At 41.1% G+C, this 26,833-nt stretch overlaps 1 protein-coding gene across 6 annotated transcripts in view; it reads right to left on the bottom strand.

The window, feature by feature from the left end:
* Window positions 1-26,833, bottom strand: part of MYLK (myosin light chain kinase) — a 295,320-nt gene that overhangs the window by 184,175 nt on the left and 84,312 nt on the right. For all 6 annotated transcript variants that reach the window (XM_042444623.1, XM_042444627.1, XM_042444633.1 and 3 more), the window contains one exon: window positions 14,858-15,037. In XM_042444623.1, coding sequence (XP_042300557.1) covers window positions 14,858-15,019 — 162 coding nt within the window. In that variant the 5' untranslated portion in view covers window positions 15,020-15,037. Of the gene's footprint in view, window positions 1-14,857; window positions 15,038-26,833 lie in introns of those variants that run through there.

The raw sequence follows: 26,833 nt of genomic DNA, 5'->3' as shown, positions 1-26,833 counted from the left end.
AAGTACTCTGTCACCAATTTAACTGCTATGATTCTATTTTACAGAGTCCTGTGGGGGGAGGAGTGACTGGCTGGCACCAATTGCTCCTCCCCAGAGACCTTTCCCAGCCTCCAGCTGCCTCTCAGAGACAGCTGTAGGCCAGGGAAAGGGCAGGGGGAGAAGTCCCGCCCTGCAAGTCCCATCTCTGAAGAGCAGAAATCCCACCTCCAGGGGCAGACCTCCCACCCCCTGACATGTGGACCCGCCCTGGGGGGGGGGCAGAAGCTCTGCCCCCAGCATGCAGACCTTAAAAGGTTCACAGTCACTGGCCTATACCTTTGGGAATTCCCTGAAGTCACTTTCTGTCTCTCTGTGTCTCTCTCTTTCTCCACAGGCAGGGTTAACCTGCTCTGCTCTGTAAATTTTAGTTACAGCAAACCTTTGTTAGAAACTTATAGAAAATTACCATGCAAAGGGATTTTGCAGCATCTGATAGACTAACTAAAACAGAGATGTTGATAGCATGAGCATACACAGACGTGAGGCTATTTCCTCAGATGCACTGGGTAAAGAGAGTTAGGTTGTCTCCTTTATACTCCAAGTCTTGTTTAATCCGTTGCTACACATGGGCACTTATTCATGACTACAGCTATAAGCCTGGCTGGTGGGATCCTTTGTAGCTGTTGTGTGCCCTTGTTTCCAATTTATGGCAACCCTAAGACAGGGTTTTCTTGGCAAGAACTGTTCAGAAGGCCTTTGCCTTCCTCTGAGGCTGGGAGAGTGCGATTTGCCCAAGGCTCCAACTGGGTTTCCATAGTGGAGTGGGGATTCACGCCTTAATCTCCAGAATAACAATAAAATGCCCAACTGGGCTGGTGCCAAAAGAACATTTCCTTTTCTACCAAGTGAAAAAGAGCCTTCTTCTATCTATGTGTACTCAAAATCCATCATGAAAAAAAATCATTCTCACTGGCTTCTTTAACTGAAGTATACCTGTACAGTAAAGTGGATGACAGTTTTGATTTACACAGTGAAATGTAAAGTGTGTGACCTACACAATAACACATGAAACCACATGCTGGCTGATAAAGTTTCAAACCCAGCTTAGGATGTCACTAGTTCTATCAGCATCAGCTATGAAAGCACTGGCCTTCCTGGTTCAATGAATCAGAGAGAGGATGAAGGCAAGAGCAAGTGTTGGTGGCCTGGAGCCAAGGACAACAAGGCGAGAACTGTAGTATTAGCTGATGTCTTAATTATATCAGAGCTGGGAAATTATCATTTTTTCTGGACTTTAACCTCCAGAGTTTCCCAGCCACCATGGCCTTTTGCAATCTAAGAAAAAAAATTTCTAAACTCTAAACTATATTGAGGACCTGCTTTCAGGTAACCCCGATTGTTCTGTTTGTACAGTCCTAGTCAAAACACTCTGCTTATCTGGCAGCAAGAATGGCAGTAATCAAAAATATCTTTGTGCAAGGACCAATGTGCCAGGCTATGTTCTTTCACTAGACTCTTTCAACCTACCCCCAGTGCAGGAATTAGGAAGGTTTGCAGCTGCATAAATAAACCTGCTCAGTATTTAAACAGCAAAAATGATAATATCTTTAAGTCTATGGCAATGCTTCCTTAAAGGAAAAATAAGCAAAACGTTTTTCAACTAATCAAACTTGAAAATGAGATTGTACCCAAATGAAGTGGGAGAGCAACCCTATATCCATCACCATCTTACCTTGTATAGAAAGGCCATTGTCAACATCTCTAGAAAAACAGAGATAATATGCAGCTCTAATATTAGGTTCAGTTCAGAACAGGTTACAGTTTTCCATTTCCTGGTAGACATCAAAAGAATGCCTGTGTGTAAGGATGGCTTTGTTCTAGCTAGCATTAGGTTCTCAACACCATACTGATTTATAGAGAGTCAAGGCTATCAGCCACGCAGGATAAACTGTCATAAACAGATAAATTATTAAAGTGGAACATGTCCAAGCACAGAATCACTCTGCTAGGAATGATGCCTTTTTATATTTTCATTCTTCAACAATAAAAAATTAAGTTGACAAGGTTTGTTCAAGAATTTTCTTCTAGTGATTTAGACACTTCTACAAAATGCTCTACCTATCTTTGCCTGCATAAAATGTGCACTGTCAAAATAAATCTTCCAAGAGGGGTAGCCAAGTGTAATTAAAATCGGAATAAACTGTACTTTTAGTATATCAAAAGCATCATAATTTTATGACAAAAAAGCTATATGTATATAGAATTTTATGTTCTAAAATAGCAAAATTATATTTAATTTGCAAGGGTGCTTTTTTTTTTTAAAAAAAAAATCTGATTAAAATTTTTGATACAGTGGGTCCTTGGTATCCGCTGGGCTTTGGTTCCAGGACCCCCGTGGATACCAAAATCTGTGGATGCTCAAGTCCCATTAAATTCAGTGACATAGTAAAATGTTGCCCCTTCTATAAAATGGCAAAAACAAGGTTTGTTTTTGGAAATTATATTGTTATTTTTTAAAATATTTTAAAGCTGTGGATAATTGAATCTGTGGATAAAAAAATCAGTGGATATAGAGGGCTGACTGTATAAACATTTATTATGGTCAAAGACCAGTACAATTTCCTTCCCACTCAAAAAAGAAAGAAAAGAAAAGAAAAGCTTTTTCTTTCATATGGCTTCAATATTTCTGGAAATTTTACATCTATGTAAGCAAGCTGAAGATATCTGTTAGTGTACTGTTCCTAATGAGGGTGTATCGTTTATTTATCTATCTGCCTGGAGAAATTGCAGTATGCAATTTCAAGGCATTAGTACTTTAGAACAATAATGGATATGAAAATATTTTGTACACTCACAAGGTACAGTGGACCCTTGTTATATGCTGGGGTTTTGTTCCAGGATCCTCCATGGATAACAAAATCCATGTATGCTCAAGTCCCATTAAATATCTCTCTCTCTCTCTCTCTGGCTTTGCTTCATGAAGGAAGATTCAGGAAGGACTCATCCGCACTTTGTACAAGCGCGCTGGTGACTAAAAAGGCCAATCCGGGACAAACAGGTCTGGTTGCAGAAAGCACAGTGGAAAGTCTCCTTAGGTGATGTTTCTGGGCTGTGGTTCTTTCTGCATTGTTGTTTCTCTTCGAGACTCGTTCGCCGTGAGCTTTCGAAAAAGGCTGCAGCATTGTGGATAGTGCGTCTCCATGCTTCCCGATGCGAGGCCAGGGCAGACCATTGTTGGTGATCAATTTGGCCAAGCTTGAGATATTGTTTCAGGGGGTCCTTGTATCTCTTCTTTGGGGCGCCCCTCTTACGCTGACCCGTGGCGAGTTCACCGTATAATACTATTTTTGGGAGGTGATGGTCCTCCATCCTAGAAACGTGTCCTGCCCAGCGCAACTGCGTCCTCAATAGCATGCCCTCAATGCTGGTGATCCCTGCTTGCTCAAGGACAGCAACATTTGTCACATAGTCAGTCCAGTGAATATTTAGAATTGTGCGTAAACAGCGCTGATGAAAGCGTTCAAGGAGTTGTAGGTGTTGGCGATAGGTGACTCATGTTTCAGACCCATAGAGGAGAATAGACAGTACAATGGCTCTATACACATTGTTTTTTGTGCTTCGCGCCTCAAGTGTTTGTTACTCCAGACTCTTTTGTGAAGCCTTCTGAATGCACTATATGCCTTTGCCAGTCTGTGATTGATCTCTTTATCAATCTTGGTGTCTGAGGAGATGATGCTTCCCAGGGAGGTGAACTGCTGGACGGACTTAAGGACAGATGTGCCTACAGTGATGTGGGGATGGTAGTGTTCTTCCTGTGGTGCTGGCTGGTAGAGGACTTCCGTTGGACTTCCAGCCCAAAGAGCTCTGCAGCTGTTGCAAAACAAGACGTTAGGCGCTGCAGAGCTGCTTCTGTATGGGCAACGAGGGCAGCATCGTCAGCAAAAAGCAGCTCATGGACTAGATAGTTTAGAGTCTGAGTGCAGGCTCTCAGGCAGCTTAAGTTAAACAGGCTACCATCAGTACGGTAGCGTATATAAATGCCGTCTTCTTCTTTGAGATCTGCCGTAGCCCTTTGGAGCATCATGCTGAAGAAGATTGTAAAAATAGAGTTGGAACGAGAACACAACCTTGTTTCACACCATTAGTTATTAGAAAGGGCTTCGAGAGAGTATCGCCATATCTGACTTGACCTTGCTGGCCTTCATGTAGCAGGATGATCATTTTGAGGAATTTGGGGGGGCATACTAGTCGTTCTAGTCACAGACCTTTTCTACTCATAGTGTCGAAGGCTTTGGTGAGGTCGACAAATGTTACATAGAGTCCTTTGTTCTGCTCTCTACATTTCTCTTGCAGTTGTCTAAGGGCAAATACCATGTCTGTAGTGCTCCTATTAGCTCTAAAGTCACATTGGCTTTCAGGGAGAAGTTCTTCTGCAATAGCAGGGACTAATCTGTTCAGCAGTATCCTTGCAAGGATTTTTCCAGCAATGGAGAGCAGTGTTATACCTCGATAGTTTGAGCAATCCGATTTTGCTCCTTTTTTCTTGTACAGGGTGATGATGACTGCATCTCGGAGATCTGATGGCAGTTCGCCTTTTTCCCAGCAACTCACAAGGAGCTCGTGGAATTTAGCATGGAGTACATGACCTCCATGTTTCCAAGCTTCAGGTGAAATTCCATCAATCCCGGCAGCCTTGCCATTTTTCATCTGCTGTATGGCCTTAACGGTTTCTTCCAAAGTGGAAGCTATGTCCAATTCCTTCTTCATCGGTTGTTGTATCATATGTTGAATAGCTGAGTCTTGGACTACTCAGTTGGCACTAAAGAGGCTTTGGAAATATTCAGCCCATCGGTTCAGAATGGAAGCTTTATCTGTGATTAGTGTTTGACCATCTGTACTGTATAGGGAGCTTTGGATCTGATATGTAGGTCCAAACACTGCTTTAAGAGCTTCATAAAATCCTCTGGAATCACCCAGATCTGCACAACGTTGTGTTTTTTCTGCTAAATTGATCCACCACTTGTTCTGAATGTCTCTGAGTTTTTGTTGGAGTTGACTACATGCAAGGCGAAAGGCTGCTTTTCTGACATGGCAGGATGGCTGGGCGAGGTGTGCCTGGTGAGCAGTTCTCTTCTTTGCCAACAGCTCCTGGATCTCTTGGTTGTTTTCATCAAACCAGTCTTCGTTTTTCTTGAGGGAGAACCCTAAGGATTCTTCTGCAGATTGCAGGATGCTGTTTTTGATATGTTGCCAAAGCACTGTAGGAGAAGAGTCTACAGGATGGTCTTCAGGTTTTGTTTGCAAATTTGCCTGGAAGTTGTCTCTTATGGCAGCTTGTTGAAGATTGTTGACTTGGAGTCTCCTCTTTAGGATGCCACCCCTCTTAGGTTTGAACTGAAAATGAAGATTTAGTTTGCATCTTACGAGGCGATGATCTGTTTGACATTCTGCACTGGGCATCACTCAGGTATGACGGACATCGCAAATATTTCTCTGGCGCACTAGGATATAGACAATGAGGTGCCAGTGTTTGGATCGGGGATGCATAGTCTTCAGGCTATCTTTCTGCTGAAAGATGGTGTTTGTAATAGTCAGCTGCTGTTCCGCACAAAACTCTAGCAGGAGGCGTCCGTTATCATTACAGTTTCCAACACCATGCTTGCCTAAAACACCTTTCCAGGCTTCAAAGTGCTTTCCTACTCTGGCACTGAAGTCACCAAGGATAATGATTTTGTCTTCTGCAGGGACTTTCTGTATAAGGTGGCGTAGGTCTGAGTAGAATTTGTCTTTCTCCGCAGGGTCGGCTTGCATAGTTGGAGCATATATACTGAAGAGAACAACATGTGGGAGGCGTAAGGAGGTAATGTGATTAGAGTGTCCTGTTGGTAAGGTTTCGAGTTTGGAGGCAATGGAGTTTTTGATCATAAAGCCTACCCCTGAAAGATGTTTTTCAGTTTTGGGTTTGCCAGACCAGTAGAGTGTGTGTAGCTGGCACCGTGTTCTTTAAGGTTGCCTTCCTCGTGGAGACGAACTTCACTAAGAGCAGCAATTTCGATGTTAAATATAATGGCATAGCAAATATGTCATTAAATATAATGATATAGCAAAATGGTGTCCCTTATAAAAAATGGAAAATCAAGTTTCATATTTGGAATTTATCCTTTTTTTAAACATTTTCAAACCGAGGATGCACGAATCTGTGTATAAAATATCTGTGTATAAGAAGGGCCAACTGTATTTCATATTTGGCAATAGGGAAAAAGAGGGGTGCACAGAGTCACTGCTAAATAGGCTGCTTTTCAGGACAGGTGGTCTACAAAGAGCAGCTTTGATGTATTAAGGACAGGCCTAACCATTATTGAACAGCTGGTTGAATTCAGAAGCAAATGTTCATTCTGGTAATATATGCCAACTGAATTAGGAGAATACAGTTTAAAGGTACGATAGCTGTGACACTAATTATATCTTCTAAAAGGAGACACTTACCTGGACATGCCACTTGGGGACACCACAGGAAGCCCAGCTTGGTCACATTATCATGAGAACATTGGTTGAACCATTATTTCTACACTAAGAAAACCATGGTAGGAGAAGTTTTTTCATCAGATTAGAAGGACTACTAAGCAAAGATCTATTGTAGGCTTGCATCTTTCAACACAATATGACACTTCAACAGAATAAAAAGCCCTGTGCCAGTAAGCCAAAGCCTCTAACCCTCAAACAAGTTTTTTTAATTGTCCCCAAACCTGGCAGAAAGCATCCCAACAGTGAAAACATTCAAAAATATCTCCATTCCAAAGGATAACAAGAATCCTGTACAATCACATATTACATTCTTCCCACGCAGTCCCTCTCAGGGCGCTACGGGTGGGTGAGCTGGTTCCATCCTCCAGGTCGGATGGGACCAAGCATTCACTTCCGAGGAAGGATGTCCCTTTGGGGGAGGGGAATGCTGTATTTTTAGTTCTTTACAGGTCAAAGTGTGACCAGTTGGGGAAAGGATCCACCAACGTGCTGAGAAGGCTCTGTGGCTGCCACCTGTGCCCTGTTCAGACTTTATGCAGCAGATACCTGGCATCCTGCCCTCAGACCTTCTCTTTACACAAAGGGAAGGAACTCCACTAACCCAGTTCCAAGTGGTGTTGGCACTTCATCTGGCCTTGCAAAACAGCAGACTGCCAGTGGAGGACTTTGGAGGGCACACGTTCTGCATAAGGATGGCTACAACTGTGGCAGGATGTGGCCTGCCAGTGGACTCAATAAAAAAGCTGGGCTAGTGGAAGTGTGAGGCATTCGCCGGCTATGTCTGGATCTGAATTCTTGTGCTGGGCAGCCATGGGGGCTGCAGGGAGGAGGCTCCCCTTGGCTAGGGGGAATATACAGCTTTCAGTGTGGTTGGCGGAAGGCGGGCCCCATGGGGGGTGGCCTTTTGTGGTGGTAGCATAGGCCATGGATCTGGTGGGCGAGGCTTCCTGTGTTGCACAGACCCAGGGATGCTTGAAGCTGTGAGGTGTTGCCATTGCAGGGGCAGCTCCTGAACAGCATTCTCTGGTGACAAAGGGGACAACAATGCAGACATGTGATCAATCGTTTACCCCTTCTGTCATCCCGAGGCCCAGCTGTGACTGGGCAACTTGGTTCATCAAGCAACAGTTGGGTTGGTCGATGCCAGATCCAAACCTATGCATTTGGGCCAACCCTAACTGTCAGCTGTACTCAATAAAGTTGTGGCCTTTTCCTTCCAACTGTGTGTCTTGGTGTTTACTTTTGATGATGTCTCCCCTTCCCCTACAATAACATTTTTCTTCACTAAGAATTTTCTCCATTTCATATGTGAAGAATCTCACTGTAACTTCCTATAACACTGACTTTTAAAATGCACATAATATATCTTAGCATTAGTAAGTTTTAAAAAACCCAGTGCTACTGTGAAAAATACTAACTCACGGTCAGACTTATTTTTTTAATCATTATCTCTGCTTCTTTTTCTTTGGATTTATAAGGTCACTTTCTTTGCCTCCTGTATTTTTCTTCTCTTTCATGTTCTCCTTTTAATGTGAATTATTTTACACAGTTTTTATATATCCAGGAAAGAATAATACAGACCTGACTCTGTGGGATTTTTACCAGGTTCTTTTTAAAATGAGAATATAAGATCTTTCTAATATCAGTCCTATATCCTGCCCCGGAGTCTCAAAGTGTTTGTTCCTTCTGATAAGATAAATTCCAGCCTGGAAAAGTTCTTTGAAGAAAATCTCCTGTCTAGCCATTTAAAAAATGTTTTAACCCAAGTATGGTTTAATATTTATATTGTATGATTAAGCCTAAGTATCAGTAACATCCCATCAGAACATCTGCAGTGCATTTTATCTATGACAGAAAACTCAAGCAAAGCTTAACAGATAACATAACAGCTGAACCCCAGTAAATGTCATCAAGCAGGTTACAATAAAAATATGGTCAAGTATGGGGATCCTGGGTCAAAATTTCACATCTGCCACAGTATTTACATATAGTGAAAGAGGGGATGACATACTGAGGGACTAGAACTCACTGTAGCTTTGCAGAGAACATGTGCACAGAGGTAGCATTCAGAAACATAGCGGTGTTAGTCTGGCACACCAGTATACAAAATAATCTTGTAGCACCTTTGAGACTAACTGCATAGCTGAAGTTATAGATAAGCTTTCATTGACTTGGTCTATTTACCCAGGTGCTCTGGGATAGCCCAGAGCAAGTCTACAAAGGTTTATGCCACAACTTCTTTCACACAGTCAGTCTTAAAGGTGCTATAAAATCCTTTGGCATACTGATGTGGGCAAGGGATCATGTTTGTAAACTTATTATTACATTAATTTTTTAATCCAAACAGAAATAAAATGAACTGCCTCCACAGACGTGGGGGCCAGGGGTTGGGAAAAGAGGCCCCCCTTGGGCCTGCTCTCTTCTGTAAAGTCGATGGACCTGTGGGGAAGTGCCCTCAGTTTGCCTTCCGGTAAATGACCAGCCAAGGAGCAGCACATGATTTTGGATTTCCCTTGGAGCCAGGTGTTACGTCTAAGGGAAAGTTGAAGAGATAGTCACAGGTTGACAGCTGGCCTCATATGGTTGGTGATTAAATAAAATACAGAAGGCAAAGAACATGATTTGAAGTTTTTCACTGATGTTAATTTTGCATTTCTACAAGACGTTTGGCTTAATTCCTTCATAATACCTCCCTCCCACAGAGAAGCATTTTGTTTGTTCTGTCTATACCATGAGGTATAGATACCACCTTATTCTTTCACATATGCACTAGACCCAGCTTTACTGAGCTACAGTATTTGGAAAAGCTCTTTCTTCACAATGATTTATAGTCCAATTCAATAGTCCAATGTTTTGATCTTCAAAGCTCTATTCTGCTTGAATCTAATAACCTCAGGAATTTCTTCCACATGAACTTGTCCAATTACAGAGATATTAGCTGGGGTCCTTTCTTTGTCACTCTCCACCCACCTACAGAAGACCAGGTAAGTGATAACCCATGATATGATGAAAACAGGTTATCCAGATGTTATAACCGCAAAGGATGACAAGGCACCATAAAATGTAAAACATTAAAGAAAAATGTAAGACACTACAAAATAAAAGCTAAAAAATAATCATAATTTATACTTCTTAGTCATGCTCAAAATGCAGAACAATTTGGAATTCCTCCTGGACAGTAAGTTAAAATGTAGGACATGTTCTGGGAAAAGAGGATGTCTGGTCACACTGGATGAAGTAGAATTCAGAAATAACTAGTTTAATGGCTCACTATTTTTGTACCAGGATGGCTTACCTCACTAAACTTCCCGATTAATGCTAGAATTAATTCCAAGCTTTAAATTATTTTTATAATGTTAGAATTTATTAGCTGGAATGAACATACTGTATTCTTGAACATATTCAGTAAAACTGAAAGCCTAAGGAAAAGCATTGGATAAAATGCATCACATGGGCTCTGTTGCTAAACAACACATCTCATTAGATGAATAGTTAAGAAGCAAGTGAAGAGCTGTGAAAAGGGACAACAAAACAAGAACAGAAGGGAGTGCTGGTATAGAATTTAAGGGACTGGAGAAATTATTTGTTTGCTTAACCCTCAAGCAGACATGGTACTTAGAGTATCAGGCTCTTTTGCTCTGAAGGCCTGTATGTCTTTCTAGCTGATTGAATTTTTTTGTAAGTCTCCTCAATCCTCTATTGATTTTTTTCTGGTTTCCACTGTATAACATACAATATTTTAAGTTATTACTTGGAATGAGCAGCAATGGATCATTTTATAATCCTTCAATATGTTTCTTAGTGTTGACACAATGCCCTTCAGTCATTAAGTGGAAAGTTCTGCTTCCCCTCCTCACTTTCTTCTTTCTCTGCTACTCATTCTGTTTTTCAGTAGATTACACACTTTGAGGAATTTGAGCCAAAAATATAGCTAGGTATGTTTATTTATCTGTTTACTGGATTTAAATTCTGCCTTTCTCCCAAAAATAGGATTCAAAGAGACTTGAATATTCATGTCCTCCCATCCCTGCTTCTTTCTTTCTCTCTTTCCTTCTTTCTCTCTCTCTCCTCAGATCTATGTCCCATTGAGTTAAATGAGCAAAACACATGTTCTGACACTGATCCTCGCAGATTACACCTTTTGATAGGGAGTGGGATGGTGCGCAGAAAAATATTCTATGCTCAGAGTTACTCAAAACATCTCCAGTTCAGAATTTTCCACCCTTGATTCACTCACTGTTCCTTACAGCCAACCACTAACTGTTGTACTTGCAGTGGATGAGTGTCCCCCAGCTGATATTAACACATCACTCTTTTTAAACATTTAATAAACAAAGTGTTTGAAGGGCAAGTCAATATGAACAGTTTGCCAAGTGTGGGAGGGGAAGGAAAAAGGAACTGAGCAGACTGTATATGAAATCCTGAAGTTTAGGGCACATGTGTGCTTCAGCTTTTCTCAACCTATTGGATTTCCACATGTATTGGAACAGCATATGAATGCATCAAATCAAAAGCAATAAAATAAAATCCAGACTTCTATTCAATAAAATGGGACCAAACAAGCCATATAAACTAGGGTCTTCCTAGAATAGGACCTGAGGCACACATGTGCAGTTCCATCGATGTCACTGACACTAACTGCAATGACCAAGACCCAACTGGATGGTTCAGCTACTAATGAAAGACGCCTGTCAACAGGTCTCAGAAGACACATGTAAGTAGCCTCTACACACCCTCAAGATCAACCCCTGAGGGATGCACCACAATTCCAGGCCCCACAATTCAAAAAGGATGTTGAGAAGTTGGAGTGTGTCCAGAGGAGGGTGATCAAAATGGTGACAGGTCTGGAAACCATGCCCTATGAGGATCACCTTAAGGAGCTGGGTATGTTTAGCCTGGAGAAGAAAAGGTTAAGAGGTGATATGACAGCCCGATTTAAATATTTGAAGGACTGTCATAGTGAGGATAGAGCAAACTTGTTTTCTGCAGCTCCAGAGAATAGGACCCAGAACAATGGATGCAAACTACAGAAAAAGTTATTTCAGCTCAACATTAGGAAGAACTTCCTGACAGTAAGAACGGTTCAGTTCGACAGTAGAACATACTCCCTCTTTCTCTGGAGGTCTTTAAACAGAGTCTGGATGGCCATCTGTTGGGGGTGCTTTGATTCTGAGTTCCTGCATGGAAGGGGGTTGGACTGGATGGCCCTTGTGGTATCTTCCAACTCTATGATTCTCTGATTCTATGGCAACAACTCAGAGTTTCAGGTGGTTCAGAGGGGGGAAAGGAGAGCAGTTTGGTGGAGCTGACCACAGACTGTTTGGGAGAAGAGAGATCATCTCCAGAAAGATTTGCTGTCACACTTCTTTGATCAATGGAATGATCCCGCTTGGATCCCATTCCATCAATGGAATGATCCCGCTTGGATCCCATTCCATGTACTGATCTATCTAAATATATTTTAATTCAAAATCTTATGAGATAAAATCCTCTATAGCAGAAATAGCATTCTTATGCTTCTCCCTTTGCCTGCAGAGTAGAAACATGTGTGGAAAACTAAAAACAGTGCACATTTATTAACAGGAGAGCCAGCCAAAGTACAGCCCAAATCAATCAAATACCTCCAGCTGATGTTTCTATATGACAAATATACCCTGTTCATATGCAGTACAGCCAGCTCTCTTTCATTTTTTTCACTGTAAGATAAACCATTGTGAACATGTTGAATGTAAAGTCCTGGTCAATTTTAGATAAGAAAGGAGAATGACAAAGCTACTGAAACAAGAATCTCAAAGCAAAAGAAACAAGTCTGCATCACTCACATTATGGGTATGTTAAGTAACTTACAGGGACTTACATCAGTGGGAAAAATGCATAACTAAGAACTGTTAGTGACACCCAGGGTGGCCAGATGACATAACCACAATGGAGGGTACGGCACCGCAAAATGTGGGGCATTGAAGGACATTACAAAATAAATAAAAATTCATTTCATATGGTTTATTTACAGCTATATTACATATAGGTGAAAGGTAAAGGTATTTCCCATTGACAAGGTTGTCAAGTCGTGTCTGACGATAGGGAGCGGTGCTCAAGTCCGTTATTAAGTTGAAGAGCCAGTGTTGTGAGAGACTACTCTGTGATCATGTGGCCAGCATGGTTGCACAGAACACTGTGATTATTTGACAACAGCTCAGACAGCAGAGTTTATATAAAATGTATTATTTTATTATCTTTTTATTATTTTTATTTTATTATATTTTTTTATCCTGTCCGTATTGCAAATAGGGGAATAGGATGAATCCTTCTAAAGAACTTTTTTCCTAGGAGCAGCAGCAGAGAAAACTTGTCTCCAGAGCACAGGGCACATTTGTTTCTCAGAAGGGAAAAGGACAGTAAGCATGGTGTTACTCAATGGGCTTCTTTGTGATGCTCAAAATGGAGGACATTTTAAAATTTATCCTGGACAGGAGGCTGAAATGCAGGACATGTCTGAAAAAGGAAGGTGTCTGGTCACCTTGCTCACCTGCCCAAGTAAGTATCATTAAAAATTGTTCAATGTCGTTGTAGTAGGTGTTATTATTAATTGATTAATTTATTTGTTACCCGCCTCTCCCTATAGATTGAGGCAGGGAACAACAAGAAACTAAACACATACCAATTAAAGGAGTACATAAAATGAATATATATTAAAACTATCCCGATATATTTTAAAATTTGTAATTGACATATTTTTGAATGTTTGGCATTATATGCTACACTTTTCTACTCTTCCTGACTTCTGCTGGAATCTGTTTCTAACATAAGTAGAAACATTCTAATAGTTAAAGACAGTGGAATGTTAATACCACTGATATTTTACAGAAGGCTATGAAATGCTAAGGCTATGAAGGAAAGGGATGCAAGGACTGTCTGGGGCCCTAGTTGTCAACTTAATTTTAAAAACCTTCTGCAATTTGTCAGTTCAGACTAAACACTAGAACCAACATGTTGATATTCATTACATTAAATTGCATTTTGCTTTGTTTTTCATTATACCAGACTGTAAAAGTACCGTCAATGAAATGCAATGTAATTTTGATACCATTGTCCTAGAAATAATATAGAGATGACATATTCATTTGCTACCTTCTCCCCCACACCATTTGTTCCTCCCTTGCTGTTCTCACTGGATTTTTTCACTTTATGGCTGGCAGCACAAAGCATGGCAGCAGCAATGGGAAAGTGGGAGGGAGGGGCAGGAAGATGAAGTGAGCCGTGTGCTGCCTCTCTCACTGTAAAGTGAAAGACAGAGAAGTGAGAGGACAAAAGCAAAGAGGATAAGATCTCTTCTTTCCCCCATACCATTTGTTCATCCTCCCTAGCATTTTTCAGAGCTTTTATGATCTCCTTCTTGGAATATATGAACAACTCTGATGCCGAGGGCAAGGAGGTCATATCTAGGGATGTTATTAAACACTGACTTTGTTCTCAAAAGAAGCCATGAGTAATCTTAGCAATTTTCTTCCTACTGAAAGGGTATCTCTGAAAAACCAACAGTTTTCAAAGACTATTCCATCTGGGGCTAGGTATGCATCTACAATATAGAAATAATGCAGTTTGACAGTACTTTTAACAGTCATGGCTCCATCTTACAGAAACCTTGGATTTGTAGTTTTGTGAAGAACCAGAACTCTTTGGCAGAGAAAGCTAGACTTTCTGAAACTACAAATCCCAGGATTCCATAGGATGGACCTACAGCACTTAACAGTTATTTTTACAGTGTAGATGCACCCTTAGTCTAAGCAAAACTAGTCTGTACCAGTTTGATTCTGTACACTACCAGAATCATTTATAATTCATACTCTGCTCAAAAGCAAAGAAAATGGTAACTACTTAGCAGTGATTATAGGCTTTAAATTTAGTGTGACAACTTTGCCTGATTTTAAAACAGAAAACGTGATAAGAATACAAAAGTGTCTTACTCAAACCACATTCCTTACAGTGTGCTTTTGAGGGGAAGCACCAAAGAACTGCTACTACTGCCATTTTCTTCCCCAGGCATTCAAAAAGGTCATAAGCAGTACAGTGGCAGAGAGAAAAGAGTGGGACAGTGCTTTTTTTAGGTCCTCCCACAATATGCTAAGTTCTCATCTTTTGCCACTCTACTCTGAGAAAGGGATGGTTCTTTATAAGAGTTAAAGTTCAGTATACACATTGACCCATGGATAAGTTGGCACAAGTTTCTGGAGTCAATTTTTTTGACCAAAAATCAACACATATACACAAGTATTTACAGTAAAATAGCTCTTTGACTGTTACTTCTCTTTCTCTGTATCTGTCCCCAACCCCCAGGCCCCCAACCTCTGCTTACCTTTCCTTCAAACCTGGCTGTGCCTCCAAGTGGCACCCGAATATTTCTTGGAGGTAAAGTAAATGCTGGTGGTTCTGTTGGAGCAGGAGGTCTTAAGGAAGAGTGGTCCAGAGTCAATGAGGCTTTGGAAATTCTAGTAGATACCAGTTTCACATCCCCCATGTTAAGAGCTTTGAAAAGCTAAAACAAAAAGCAAAAATACAAATATCAGTCCCATTCTTCTGTGTGAATGCTGTTAGGAACCACAAACAAAAGATGAGTGATGATCTGTCATACTGCTGCAATTCTAGGCATTTACTTGAGTGTAAACCTTACTCAGTTTATTTCACTGGGAGAGATGAACCTGATCAATGCTAAAAAGAAACAAGTATCTCAAAAAGGTAAAGTTGGCAATATGTATAACCATGCTAAACAGCAGGCTGGGCAACTTCAGCTTTCCAGATGTGTTTTTGAAATGCAACTCCCATCTGCTTTAGCCAGCCAGCATAGCTAATAGTGAAGGATGCTGGGAGCTGCAGTCTTAAAACATCCAGAAGGACATGGGTTGCCCATCACTGCTATACACAGATACTTCTTTTGCAGCACTTTTGCCTTTAGCAAAAAAAGATCCCACTAGGGGGACACATATTCCTACTTTTCTCTTACTTTTTATATTTATTTTTATATAATAACATTAACAATTTCTAAATTTACACCCATGCATATAAATCAATACATGCATCAATACTCTTCTTTCAATATGTCTTAGGATTCTTCAGGTGTCTGAAGCCTGTAAAACTTCCTTCACCTAAGGACAACCGTGGGGTAAGAACAGTGTTGACCAGGGTGGTCAACTATGGCAGGGACCAGTTTTTCCCCCCTGCTCCCCCTTGGCAGACCACATACATCAGTAGAGAATTACAAATGCAAGTTTGGAGGGCCCCAGATCAAATACATTTTTACAGAGGTTTTGCAAAACATTTTGCCCCCCAAATGCCCTTTAGGCCACATGGTGGACATTTTCACCATGTTTGGGGGCTTTCCTGGACCAGTCAAGGCTAAAGAGAGACTTTTATTTACAGCCTTATCACATGAAAAAAGAAAGCTGAGAGGCAGTGAGAGATAAGTTTTCTCCTTGCCTTTCCACATGGCATTGAAACAGTGGTTCCCAACCTGTGGGTCGGGACCCCTTTGGGGGTCAAATGACCCTTTCATGGGGGTCCCCTAAAACCATTGGAAAACACCTATTCAATTACAGTTATGAAGTAGCAATGAAAATAATTTAACGGGTTTGGGTCACCACAACATGAGGAACTGTATTAAGGGGTCGCGGCATTAGGAAGGGTGGGAACCACCGCATTGAAACATTTCTGTTCTCTTCCTAAGGGAGATGGTGATAAAAATGTGTCTTTTGTCTATTTGTCAAAAGGCATGCTCTTAGGACTGTATCCCTCTGGAAGGAGTATGGAAACAAGTAGAGAGGCAAGGAGAAAGGTGCTTCTCTCTCTCTGCTGCCTCTCTGTTTTCTTTTGTCATGCAATAAGGCTCTGAAATAAGACATGATTTCATGTTGTTAAAAAAGGTCTCTCCCAAAAACTAGGTGAAAATGCCCTCTTGTCCCCCCAATGGAACTTGGGAGCAAAAAAGTTGCAAGAGTGAGTGTGGTGCTGCGGTGCAGTTATCCAAGACCTCTTGAGGGGTATCTAATATATTCCCCTCCACTTCCACAGTTGCCAGCCCACGGTCTATACCATAGCAAATCATGTTTACATCACTTTCAACTCTCTGAGGCAATTATGCTCTGTTTCTTCCATCTAAAGCAGCAAGAACTAAAACTGTATTCCTCTAGCCAGTTTCCCCCCGTAATAAAATCCAATCAATAGGACAAGGATCTCAGTTACTCTAGGGACATCTTTGGATGCAAAGAACACCCATTCAACAAAAAAAAAAAGGAAGCAGAAAAAGGCAATAGTTCCATTCCTGTGTCAGAAAAGAAAGTGGAATGACTAAATAAAAAACAGTAACAAGTGTGATGACAAAACTTTTTTAAAAGATTCCAACAAGTTAAAATGAAACCACACTATACTTTAATCACTGACAATACCTGAAGAGCTATTTGCAACAGTAATAAATAAATATAATCGTCTAGACAAAATGTGTGGGTTTTTTCTAAAGTGGACTGTCTCCATTTATATGGCTTTCCTGAACAGTGCAGACAAGAATTAAGTGTACTATAAACAATTTTGCAACATCAAGCCCCACAACAGGGAAGGGAAATGAACCAAACCTAGAGTTATGAGTCGCTAGTTATTCTTTTATTACCCTTATAAACAATGACTTCAGAAAAATGTGAAGGCAGCAATGAAGAAAGGAGTTTTAGACGTATATGTGCAGCTATGTTTGGAAAGATACAAATGCCTTATTTTAAGGATTAGGGACTTTGCCTATGCTGAATGGGGTTACATTGCCCCTGAAATCACACTCTCAGCTTGGGTGCGCTCCAACTCAACTCTGAGCCTGGATGCCCAGGTTTCAGCAGTGGCCAGGAGTGCATTTACACAGTTAAAATTAATGCACCATAGAATCACAGAATATTATTATTATTATTATTATTATTATTATTATTATTATTATTATTAACCTTTATTTATGAAGTGCTGTAAATTTACACAGTGCTGTACATACAATCTTTTTAATTAGACGGTTCCCTGCCCTCAGGCTTACAATCCAAAAAGACATGACATAAAAGGAGAAGGGAAAGGTGGTGGGGCTAGTAGGCTAATACATATAAAGTACATAGCAATACAGGAAATGGTTCGATAAAACAGGCACCAAAAGAACATCAAATAGCAAGCAACAATTATGCAATGCCTGGGAACGCTTCTCTGAACAGGATGGTCTTCAACTCCATTTTGAAGCTGGTTAAAGAAGTGATGGCCCTTGCTCGCGGAGGAAGAAAGTTCCAGGAGTGAAGGGCAGCAAGTGAAAAGGGGCGAATCCGAGATGGGGCAGAGGAAATCCTGGGCTGGGACAGCAGACCTTGACTACCAGAACGGAGGGCCCTGGTGGGAAGGTGAGGAGAAAGAAGGTCTGATAAGTAAGGAGGGGCCAGCCCATGGAGGGCTTTAAACGTTGACAGCAGGAGCTTGTACTGAATATGGAAAGGGAGGGGGAGCCAGTGAAGGGATGCCAACACAGGAGAGATGTGGTCAGATTGGTGGGCGGATGTGATAATGCGTGCAGGTGAATGCTGAACAGAGATTAAAGGACGGAGGTGAGAAAGAGGAAGCCCAGCTTCCAGTAATCAAGTCGTGAGAACACTAGGGCATGGACCAGGTTCTTGGCAGCAGAGGCGGAGAGATATGGTCAGATTTTAGCAATATTGTACAAAAAGAATTGACAAGCCTTGGCTGTGGTCTGGATCTGCGGGATACACGACAGAGAAGAATCAAAGATGAAACCAAGACTGCGGGCTTGCTGGACTGGTTGAATAGAAATGTTGTCCACAGAGACAGAAAAGGAGTGTTGAAGGGTGGGCTTAGAATCATAGAATTGGAAGAGACCACAAGGACCTTCCAGTCCATCCCCCTGCCATGCAGGAAATCACAATCAAAGCATCCTGGACAGATGGCAATCCAGCCTGTTAAAAGACCTCCAGAGAAGGAGACTTCACCACTCTCCAAGGGAGTGTGTTCCACTGGCAAACCGAACAGCTCTTACACCTCCTTTGGACACGCTCCAATTTCTCCACATCCTTTTTGAATTGTGGTGCCCAGAATTGGACACAATATTCCAGGTAGGGCCTGACCAAAGCAGAATAGAGTGGCACTATTACTACCCTTGATCTAGACACTATAATTCTATTGATGCAGCCTAAAATTGCATTGGCCTTTTTAGCTGCCGGATCACACTGTTGACTCATGTTCAATGTGTGGTTTATTAGAACTATTAGATCCGTTTTACATGCAATGTCATTAAGCCAGGAGTCCCCCATCCTATATGTATGCATTTCATTTTTTCTACCTAAGTGAAGTATCTTACATTTCTCCCTGATGAAGTTCATTTTGTTAGTTTTGGCTGAGCTTTATAATCTATTGAAGTCATTTTGAATTTTGCTCCTTTCTTCTGGGGTATTAGCTACTCCTCCTAATTTAGTGTCATCTGCAAATTTGAAAAGCCTATTCCTTCATCCAAGTCACTGATAAAGATTAGCACTGGGCCCAGGTCTGAACCCTGTGGCACCCCACTAGTCACTTCTGTTCAGGATGAAGAAGTGCCATTGCTGAGTATCCTTGAGCCAGCTGCGCCTGTTACTTGAGACGTCAGATTATGGTGACACATGCCTTGATTACATCCCATTTGGACTACTGCAACACACTCTGTGTGAGGCCGCCTTTGGAAACTCCAACAGGTACAAGATAATAATAATAATAATAATAATAATAGTGTTTATTTATAACCCGCCTTTCCCTGTGTTGGATCAAGGTGGGTAACAGTATATAAAAAGAGAAAACAATAATATCAAAAGTATTCGAATTGGTCCGAAGAGAAACAATTTTGACACGCGGAGAGTGAAATTAGGGGAAGAGATCTGTTTTTATTGCCTTCGTAAAGGCCTCAAAAGATGTTAGTTGGCGGATCTCATCTGGCAGATCGTTCCAGATTTTTGGAGCGGCAGAAGCAAATGCTCTCTGGGAGGTAGTTACTAGTCTAGGTAGTAGGTTCTTCCCTGAGGACCTGATAGTGCAGGAAGGCTTATATGAGAGGAGGCGTTCCCTCAGGTAAGCTGGACCCAAGCCATGTAGGGCTTTATAGGTAATAACCAACACCTTATACTGTGCCCGAAAGCTAATAGGTAGCCAGTGTAGGGATTTTAAGATAGGTGTGATAGAATAAAACTTGGAACTCCCAGTCACCAATCTGGCTGCCATGTTTTGGAACAGTTGCAGCTTCCAAATGTGGCATAAGGTTAGCCCCATGTAGAGCGCATTGCAGAAATCGAGATGAGAGGTTACCAGCGAGTGTACAACAGTTTCAAGGTTTTCCCGTTCCAGGAAGCCAAAGCTGATAACAGGCACTCCTGGCTGTCGCGTCAACCTGGGACGACAGGTGAAGCGACAAGTCGAGGAGCACTCCTAAGCTACGAACACAGTCCTTTAGGGGAAGTATGACCCTGTCCAGTACTGGAGAGCTTATCACCTTTCCCGGATTAGGATTGCCTATAGCGAGTACCTCCTTTTTATTTGGATTCAATTTAAGTCTATTTTCCCTCATCCAATCCATTACCGACCTCAGACAGTCATTCAGAGGAGATATGCCATCCTTGGTCACTGAAGCAGTCTGAGACATAGAGAAACAAAAGGCCGCAGCTAGAACGTTATTGACTGGGGGCAGTTATAGGGAGCATATAACTCCCTTGTTGAAACTGCTCCACAGACTATCAGTTCATTTCTAGGCACAATTCAAAGTGCTGGTCATGACCTATAAAGTCCTACACAGTTTAGGTCCAGACTACCTGAGAGACCATATCCCCCCACATATAAATCTGGTAGAATCCTAAGATCTTCAAGAGAAGGCTTTCTCTCAGTCTCACCACCACCCCAGGCTTGCCTGGTGAGGACATGAGAGAGAGAGAGAGAGAGAGAGAGAGAGAGAGAGAGAGAGCGTTCTTGGTGGCTGTTCTCACCCTCTGGAACTCCCTTCTATAGGAAGCAAGGCTGGCCCTCTCCCTGCTGGCCTTCTGTCAGCAAGTAAAAATGGTTTTAATCAGGGAGGTGTTTAATGAGTAATCATGGGATGGCTTTTTTATATGGGGTGTTTGTTATATGGGGTTGGTATCATGGTTTTAATGTTCGTAATTTTATATTGCTTTTTATGTGATCTTTTAATTGTTTTATTGTAATACGTTTCTTTTGTGAGCAACCTTGGGTCCCTTTCTGGAAGAAAGGTAGCATAGAAATTAAATGAATAAATAAAACAAAATTTTAAAAAATTGAGCAACTTCACCAGCAACTGCTTTCTAAAAAATTTAGTCAGAACTATAGAGATTAGTCTCAAGTAAAGTACAGTCACCCCTCCTTTTTCAAGGGACCCCCCTCGCAAAAACAGTGTTTCACCTATATTCAAGCCCCATTGGGTTGAATATAGGCACAGATGCGCAGAGGCACAATAAAGCTTTCACCTTCCTGTGTGCTACCCCAATCTTGGAGTCTATGCCTTCACTTGAATCCCACAAATCACCCTTCCTACACACTTACCACTTTCCCTAATATCATTCTTGCTTTTTAATTAATTTATTGCCTGCCTTTAACTGCTGGTCCTTTTTAAGCACCTCCTAGCAGGCATTTCCAACTCAGGGTTATACAGTCATTATATCAGGAATAGGGCACACATGAATATCCAGAAATTCTCACTGTACCTCCATTCATCCTTGATTATTTTCTGTGCTTGTTAGGGTTGATGGGCATTGAGAATTCAACAGCATCTAGAAGATTATAGGTTCCCTATATCTGTTTTCAACTAGCTACGTGGTCTGGAGCTGATTGGTGTTGCAACCCAACAACATCTGGAGGACAACATATTCCCCATCTCTGCATTTGATGGTCTACCCTAAACTACAGTCTTTCTCCATTGTACAGGCAAAGGATGGTTTAGAATAATAAGGAGCTAGAGAACTTTAAGGAAAGGAAAGGAAAGTGGTAAGAATAATTAAGTCAAGCAGTATCAGGTTTTTGGCAACAGAAGGTGGCCATACAAATTAATACATTGGCTTTCTTTCTTTCTTGTTCAGGTATTTAATAGGACACTGTTGTACTTTACTTTTGGCACCCTTTTACAATGCGTATCACCCAAAGAGGAAACCCAGTGTAGTTTAGTGGTTTGAGTGCTGAACTATGACTCTGGAGACCAGGGTTCAAATCCTCACTCAGCCATGGAAACCCATTGGGTGACCTTGGGCAAATCATATTCTCTTAGCTTTAGAAGGGGGCAAAGGTACACACACACCCAAAACAAATGTTGCCAAGAATCCCCCATGATAGATTTGCCTTAGGGTTGCAGTAAGTCAGAAATGACTTGAAGGCACACAAAAACAACAGTCACCGAAAGAGGAAGACTCCCTCCCCTGAGTGTAAATTTATACACTCAACATCCATACATAACAAGTGTGCCAGCAGCAGTACTGATTCCCTGCTAGTTGTACACTAAAACATTTTGCAAGCCAGTGTGAGAAGCAAAATCCACACAATAGTTTGTGTGATTTTATTTAAAATTAAAAACATACATTTCTTAATGTCTCAGTTTGTGAATAATAACATAAAATCAAATTACAGAATTCAATACTATAAAAACCATTATAAACCTAGAAATGAACTTGTCATCCTATCATCATACTCACTAGTTTGGCATTTCTATGGCTATTCAAATAGCCAGCTTATAAAAGGTCTGTTCCTTGACACTTCACTCCATGCATCTTAGGAAGTAGATTGAAGTCTACAAAAACTTATGCTACCAAATTCATTCTTTTTCTCACTCTTTCTAGATATTAACCTTTTGAGTGCTACAGTACAATGCCCCAATGCCAGAGTGAATAAAGATGGGTTTATGCAGTGCCTAAAAAAAGAATACCAGTGCTACCTGAGAATGGCTTACCATGATATAGACACTACAACCCCTCCCCCTTCACTGTAAACATCCACTTCACCACCAGTGGATACATATCAGAAATCTGTTTAGTCTGTTATTTATTTAGTTAACCTCATTCAGTTAACTTTAAATGTGGGTAAGCTGAGATGAGTTGTTCCCTCAGCTGAGGTCAAGGCATGGATGGCTTTATAGGCCTGTGTTAGCACTTTGCATTAGACTCAGACTCATTAGGTTGTTGGGAGGGTCCTTTGTTTTAGTATAAAATGGCACAATATACCAGCATTTATACAGAACTATCTTTGCTTCTAATGCTATTTGCCATACATCTCATTTTGCATTATACGTAGCAACCAGCAGTGCTGAAAGCTAACATATCTCCCTGTACACACCTGCCCAGCCAGTCTTGGATGCCCAACTAGTGCTGACGCTTGCTTCATTTTAACATCAAGTTAAAGCCTGGCTCTTTTTTTAAAAAAAAGCTTTCAGGACTTGGATCATAGCCATATGTGGCCATGACTTTTTTTTTCCAATGCACATAGTTTTAAGTTGTTTTAAATAATTTTACAATGACACATAGGTTGCACTGTTTAAAAAGAACCTTGTCCTGAGATCTTCTGATTCAGGGCAATATATATACACTTTAATAATTAAATAAAACACAAAAGCTAGATATTATGCCAAAACACATGCAGTGCTATCAGTCTTTCACCAAAGCCTGGGAAATGTTCTTTTTTCATGCTGGTCAGAGGATTGTGGCCATTGTAATCCAAAAAGAACCTACATCTCCAAGATCACTAATCTAACATTAGCCCCAACTAGGATATCAGGTCTGAAACCATACATTTATTTACTTTCCCTCTTCTCCTCCCTTGTCTCACTTACTCAAACCACTGTTTAGTTTTACCTCTACACTGACACCTGTGGTTAATGCTAATCATTCCAATTTAAAGAGGGTTTTCAAATAGAGCATAATCCGTGTTCACTGTCAAATGTGGCATCAATGCTGAACAACAATTAAGGCTTACAAAGGTAAGGGACCCCCCAAGCTTCCTGTTACTTTATAGTGCTGATCAAGAAACACAGTCAAAGTTTCCAGTATTAACACCTGCACTACTCTAGTTGTAATGAGCATCACATATTGGTTTGAGCACTGGACTATGACTCTGGAGACCATGGTTCTACTTCCCACTTAGCCATGAAACCCAGTGGGTGAACCTGGGCAAGTCACATGTTCTCAATTTCAGTGGAAGATCATGACAAACCTCCTCTGAACAAATCTTGCCCCAAATCCCTATGATAGGTTCACCTTAGAATCACCGTATGTCAGAAACTACTTGAAGGCACACAACAGCAATAACAACAACCTGTTAATTATCTATATGGCCATTTATGATAACATCTACAAAGAGCAAATGCCTAGGAGGTGTGTGGGAGGAAACAGCTTTCAAAAGGTTCAAGACATAGTTTCATACAGCAAAGGAAATAATTCAGAAAGGACGATCAAAATACTTTTGATGAGGCTTAGATATTTAACTATTAATAGAAAGATCATTGTCACTGACCATGCTATATGTGAAATAGTCATAGAAATGCACAAAGAACAGAAAGTCCTTGCCCTAGATCATCTGACATTGCATAAGGTGTAAATGTCATCAATACATGAAGTGAATAATTAACTTTGTGTCATGATGTAGTTGATAGCAGGCTCCTCTAGACCAATATAATTTTTTCATAAAAGGACTAAAGCACTGCTTAAAAGGAGTAAAACTCGGGTTAATGGGGGTGGAGTGGTATGTACCTTTGTTCGAAAAATTAATTTCCTTTCTTGCTTCTCCAGTAAAATAAGTCTGAGGTCACTGTTGGATCCAGTTCATGTCTGCAGGAAAGTAGACAATCCACTTGACTTTTCATACATGCTTTTTGTTTCCAAAAGTAGGAAACCCTTGCCTGGCCGTTTTGTAGCCTGCCCAGTCACAAAACCCAGAGACAAATGCTGCCAATTTCCCATCATCATCTCCTTCTCCATCTCTATGAATGCACAGGCAGACAGACAGACAGACAAAAAAAAACCCACCCATCCTTTGGCCTCAAGGATTTTCTCCGTGCTATAGCATGCCTCGTTCTGAGGAGCTGCAGGGTTCTGCAGCCACAGGTTCTTAATGCTAAGCTATTACAGAGGTGACAGTAAGGTGAAGACAAGCATGCTTAAGGCTGGAATGCCAGACTGGAATATAGTCTGGTGTGCTAGCAGGAATGCAAAGAGGCACCTGGATTCCATTTCACATTCTCCAGGACAGGCCTTCATCCAAAGCAAAGGTCTTCTAACTCTCCCCACCAGCTGCTAAATAAGAAGCCCATTACACATGCCTGTGCCAAGCTTCATCTCTGAGCCGGCACGGACAGAGATATAAGAAAAGTGCCATAGGTTCTTTGTGGGCAAAATATGTCAGATTAAATGATATCACATACTTGTGTATGCATGTTTTTAAGGCTGGAAACGTGGGGTTCTTTTCTTATGCAGCCCTGTATTGACAATTCTAAATTAAGGGGGAGGAATATTTCAGGGGAGAGACCGCTTGTATGCCTCGCTACATTTCTGTCAAGACAGATGCCCTTAAGGAAACAGAATAATTGCTTGGCAAGTCTATTCCAACATTTAGCAGTCCCCAAATATGCAGAGCATTCACTTCATGACAGTATCCCTCTGCAGCGATGTGAAGAGGATTACCAAATCATCACTTTATGTCTCTTTACCTCAAAGAATGGCTCCTTCAATTGGGCTGATTCCAGGTTAAGCGGATATAGCAGCTCACCCTCAAATTCTTCTCAGTCCTCCAACTGACAGTCAAACAGGCTTCTAGATTACTTCTGTTTATCTTTGTTTTGTTTTACTGCCAATGGCTTTTTATTTTATGGGAGATAATGTGAAACTAGCCCAATGGTCATTCTACCACCCAGATAAATCTGTTTCATCCTAAATACATATCTGCACCTCAAATGGTTACGCAGTTGGGAGATAAAAGACAATTGGCCCACTGTCATTTAGTGTGGAAAAGCTACTGTATGTGCCTCATCCTGTTCAAACAGACATTGTTTAAAAGGCAGATATTTTCCACTACCACTTCGCAGAGCAGCAAAATGGTATTTAAGATTACACTGTTGTCAGACAAAGATTACCATAACTGTAATTACAATGCAAAGCACAGTATAACATCCATATAACAAAAAAGGTGTGGAGAGCGGGGAAGAATGAAATGAAAAAAGACCTGGAGGCACCACATAATGATGCACTTAGCGCTTACAGTATCGATTTCTTCCACTTAATCCTTTCTAAAAAGCACAAAATCCTTACAAATTCTCACAGTATGAACTATAATCTCTCTAATACCAAGACAGACTGAATGTATTTCAAGTATTTTTTGTCAGGAAAACTCTCCCACCTACCTCCCCTCTCTTTCTGCCATTCTACAAGCAAGAACAAAGATGGGGAAAGAAAAGACTGTGCCTAACTAGCTACTCTCAATACAGGTCGAGTCTCCCTTATCTGAAATGTTTGGGACAAGAAGTCTTTGAATTTTTTTTTCAGACTTGGGAATAATTGTGTATGTTGTTGTTGTTAACTGCCCTTCAGTCAAGCCCTGTGGATGAGACATCTCCAAATCCTGCTATCCCTCACTACTCTGCTTAGATCCTGTATATTCTGGCCTGTGATCTCCCTGATTTGAGTCTATCCATCTTCCTCTTTTTCTACTACCATCTATCTTTCCCAGCATTACTGTCTTTTCTAATGAGCCATGCCTTCTCATGTTGTGGTCAAACTACTACAACCTCAATTTGACCGTCTAAGCATCCAGGGAGAATTCAGGCTTGATCCGTTCAAGGACCCATTTCTTTCTCTTTCTGGCTGTCCAAAGGTATCTTCAGTGCTCTTCTCCAGCACCATATCTCAAATGAGTTTATTTTCTTCTTCTCTGCCTTCTTCACTGTCCAGCTCTTTCATCCATACATGGTGATGAGGCATACCACAAATTAGATTATTCTAACTTCACTGCACAGTTGTACATCTTTACTCTTTAGGAGCTTGTCTAGTTCTTTTATAACTGACCTTTCCATTCCTAGTCTTCTTCGTATTGCTTGGCTGCCATATCTTGGCTGCCAAAATCTGTCATAATTCCAGCAGCACTGTAACACCAGACTACACAGATTTATATTAGGTCAAGCCATTTTAGCTCAGCTTGCCATTATTAACCTTCCCTTTGCCTTTTCCAATCTGGGGCCTGTTACAGACTGCCAAAATAAAGCTGCTTCGGGTCTCTTTGGAGGTATGCTGTTTAAATGATGCATGCATCCTAA

This window comes from Sceloporus undulatus, chromosome 1 (genome assembly GCF_019175285.1).
Source record: "Sceloporus undulatus isolate JIND9_A2432 ecotype Alabama chromosome 1, SceUnd_v1.1, whole genome shotgun sequence".
NCBI classification, from domain to species: domain Eukaryota; kingdom Metazoa; phylum Chordata; class Lepidosauria; order Squamata; family Phrynosomatidae; genus Sceloporus; species Sceloporus undulatus.
The sequence above is the reverse complement of the archived record's forward strand: the minus strand, read 5'-3'. Positions and strand labels throughout refer to the sequence as shown.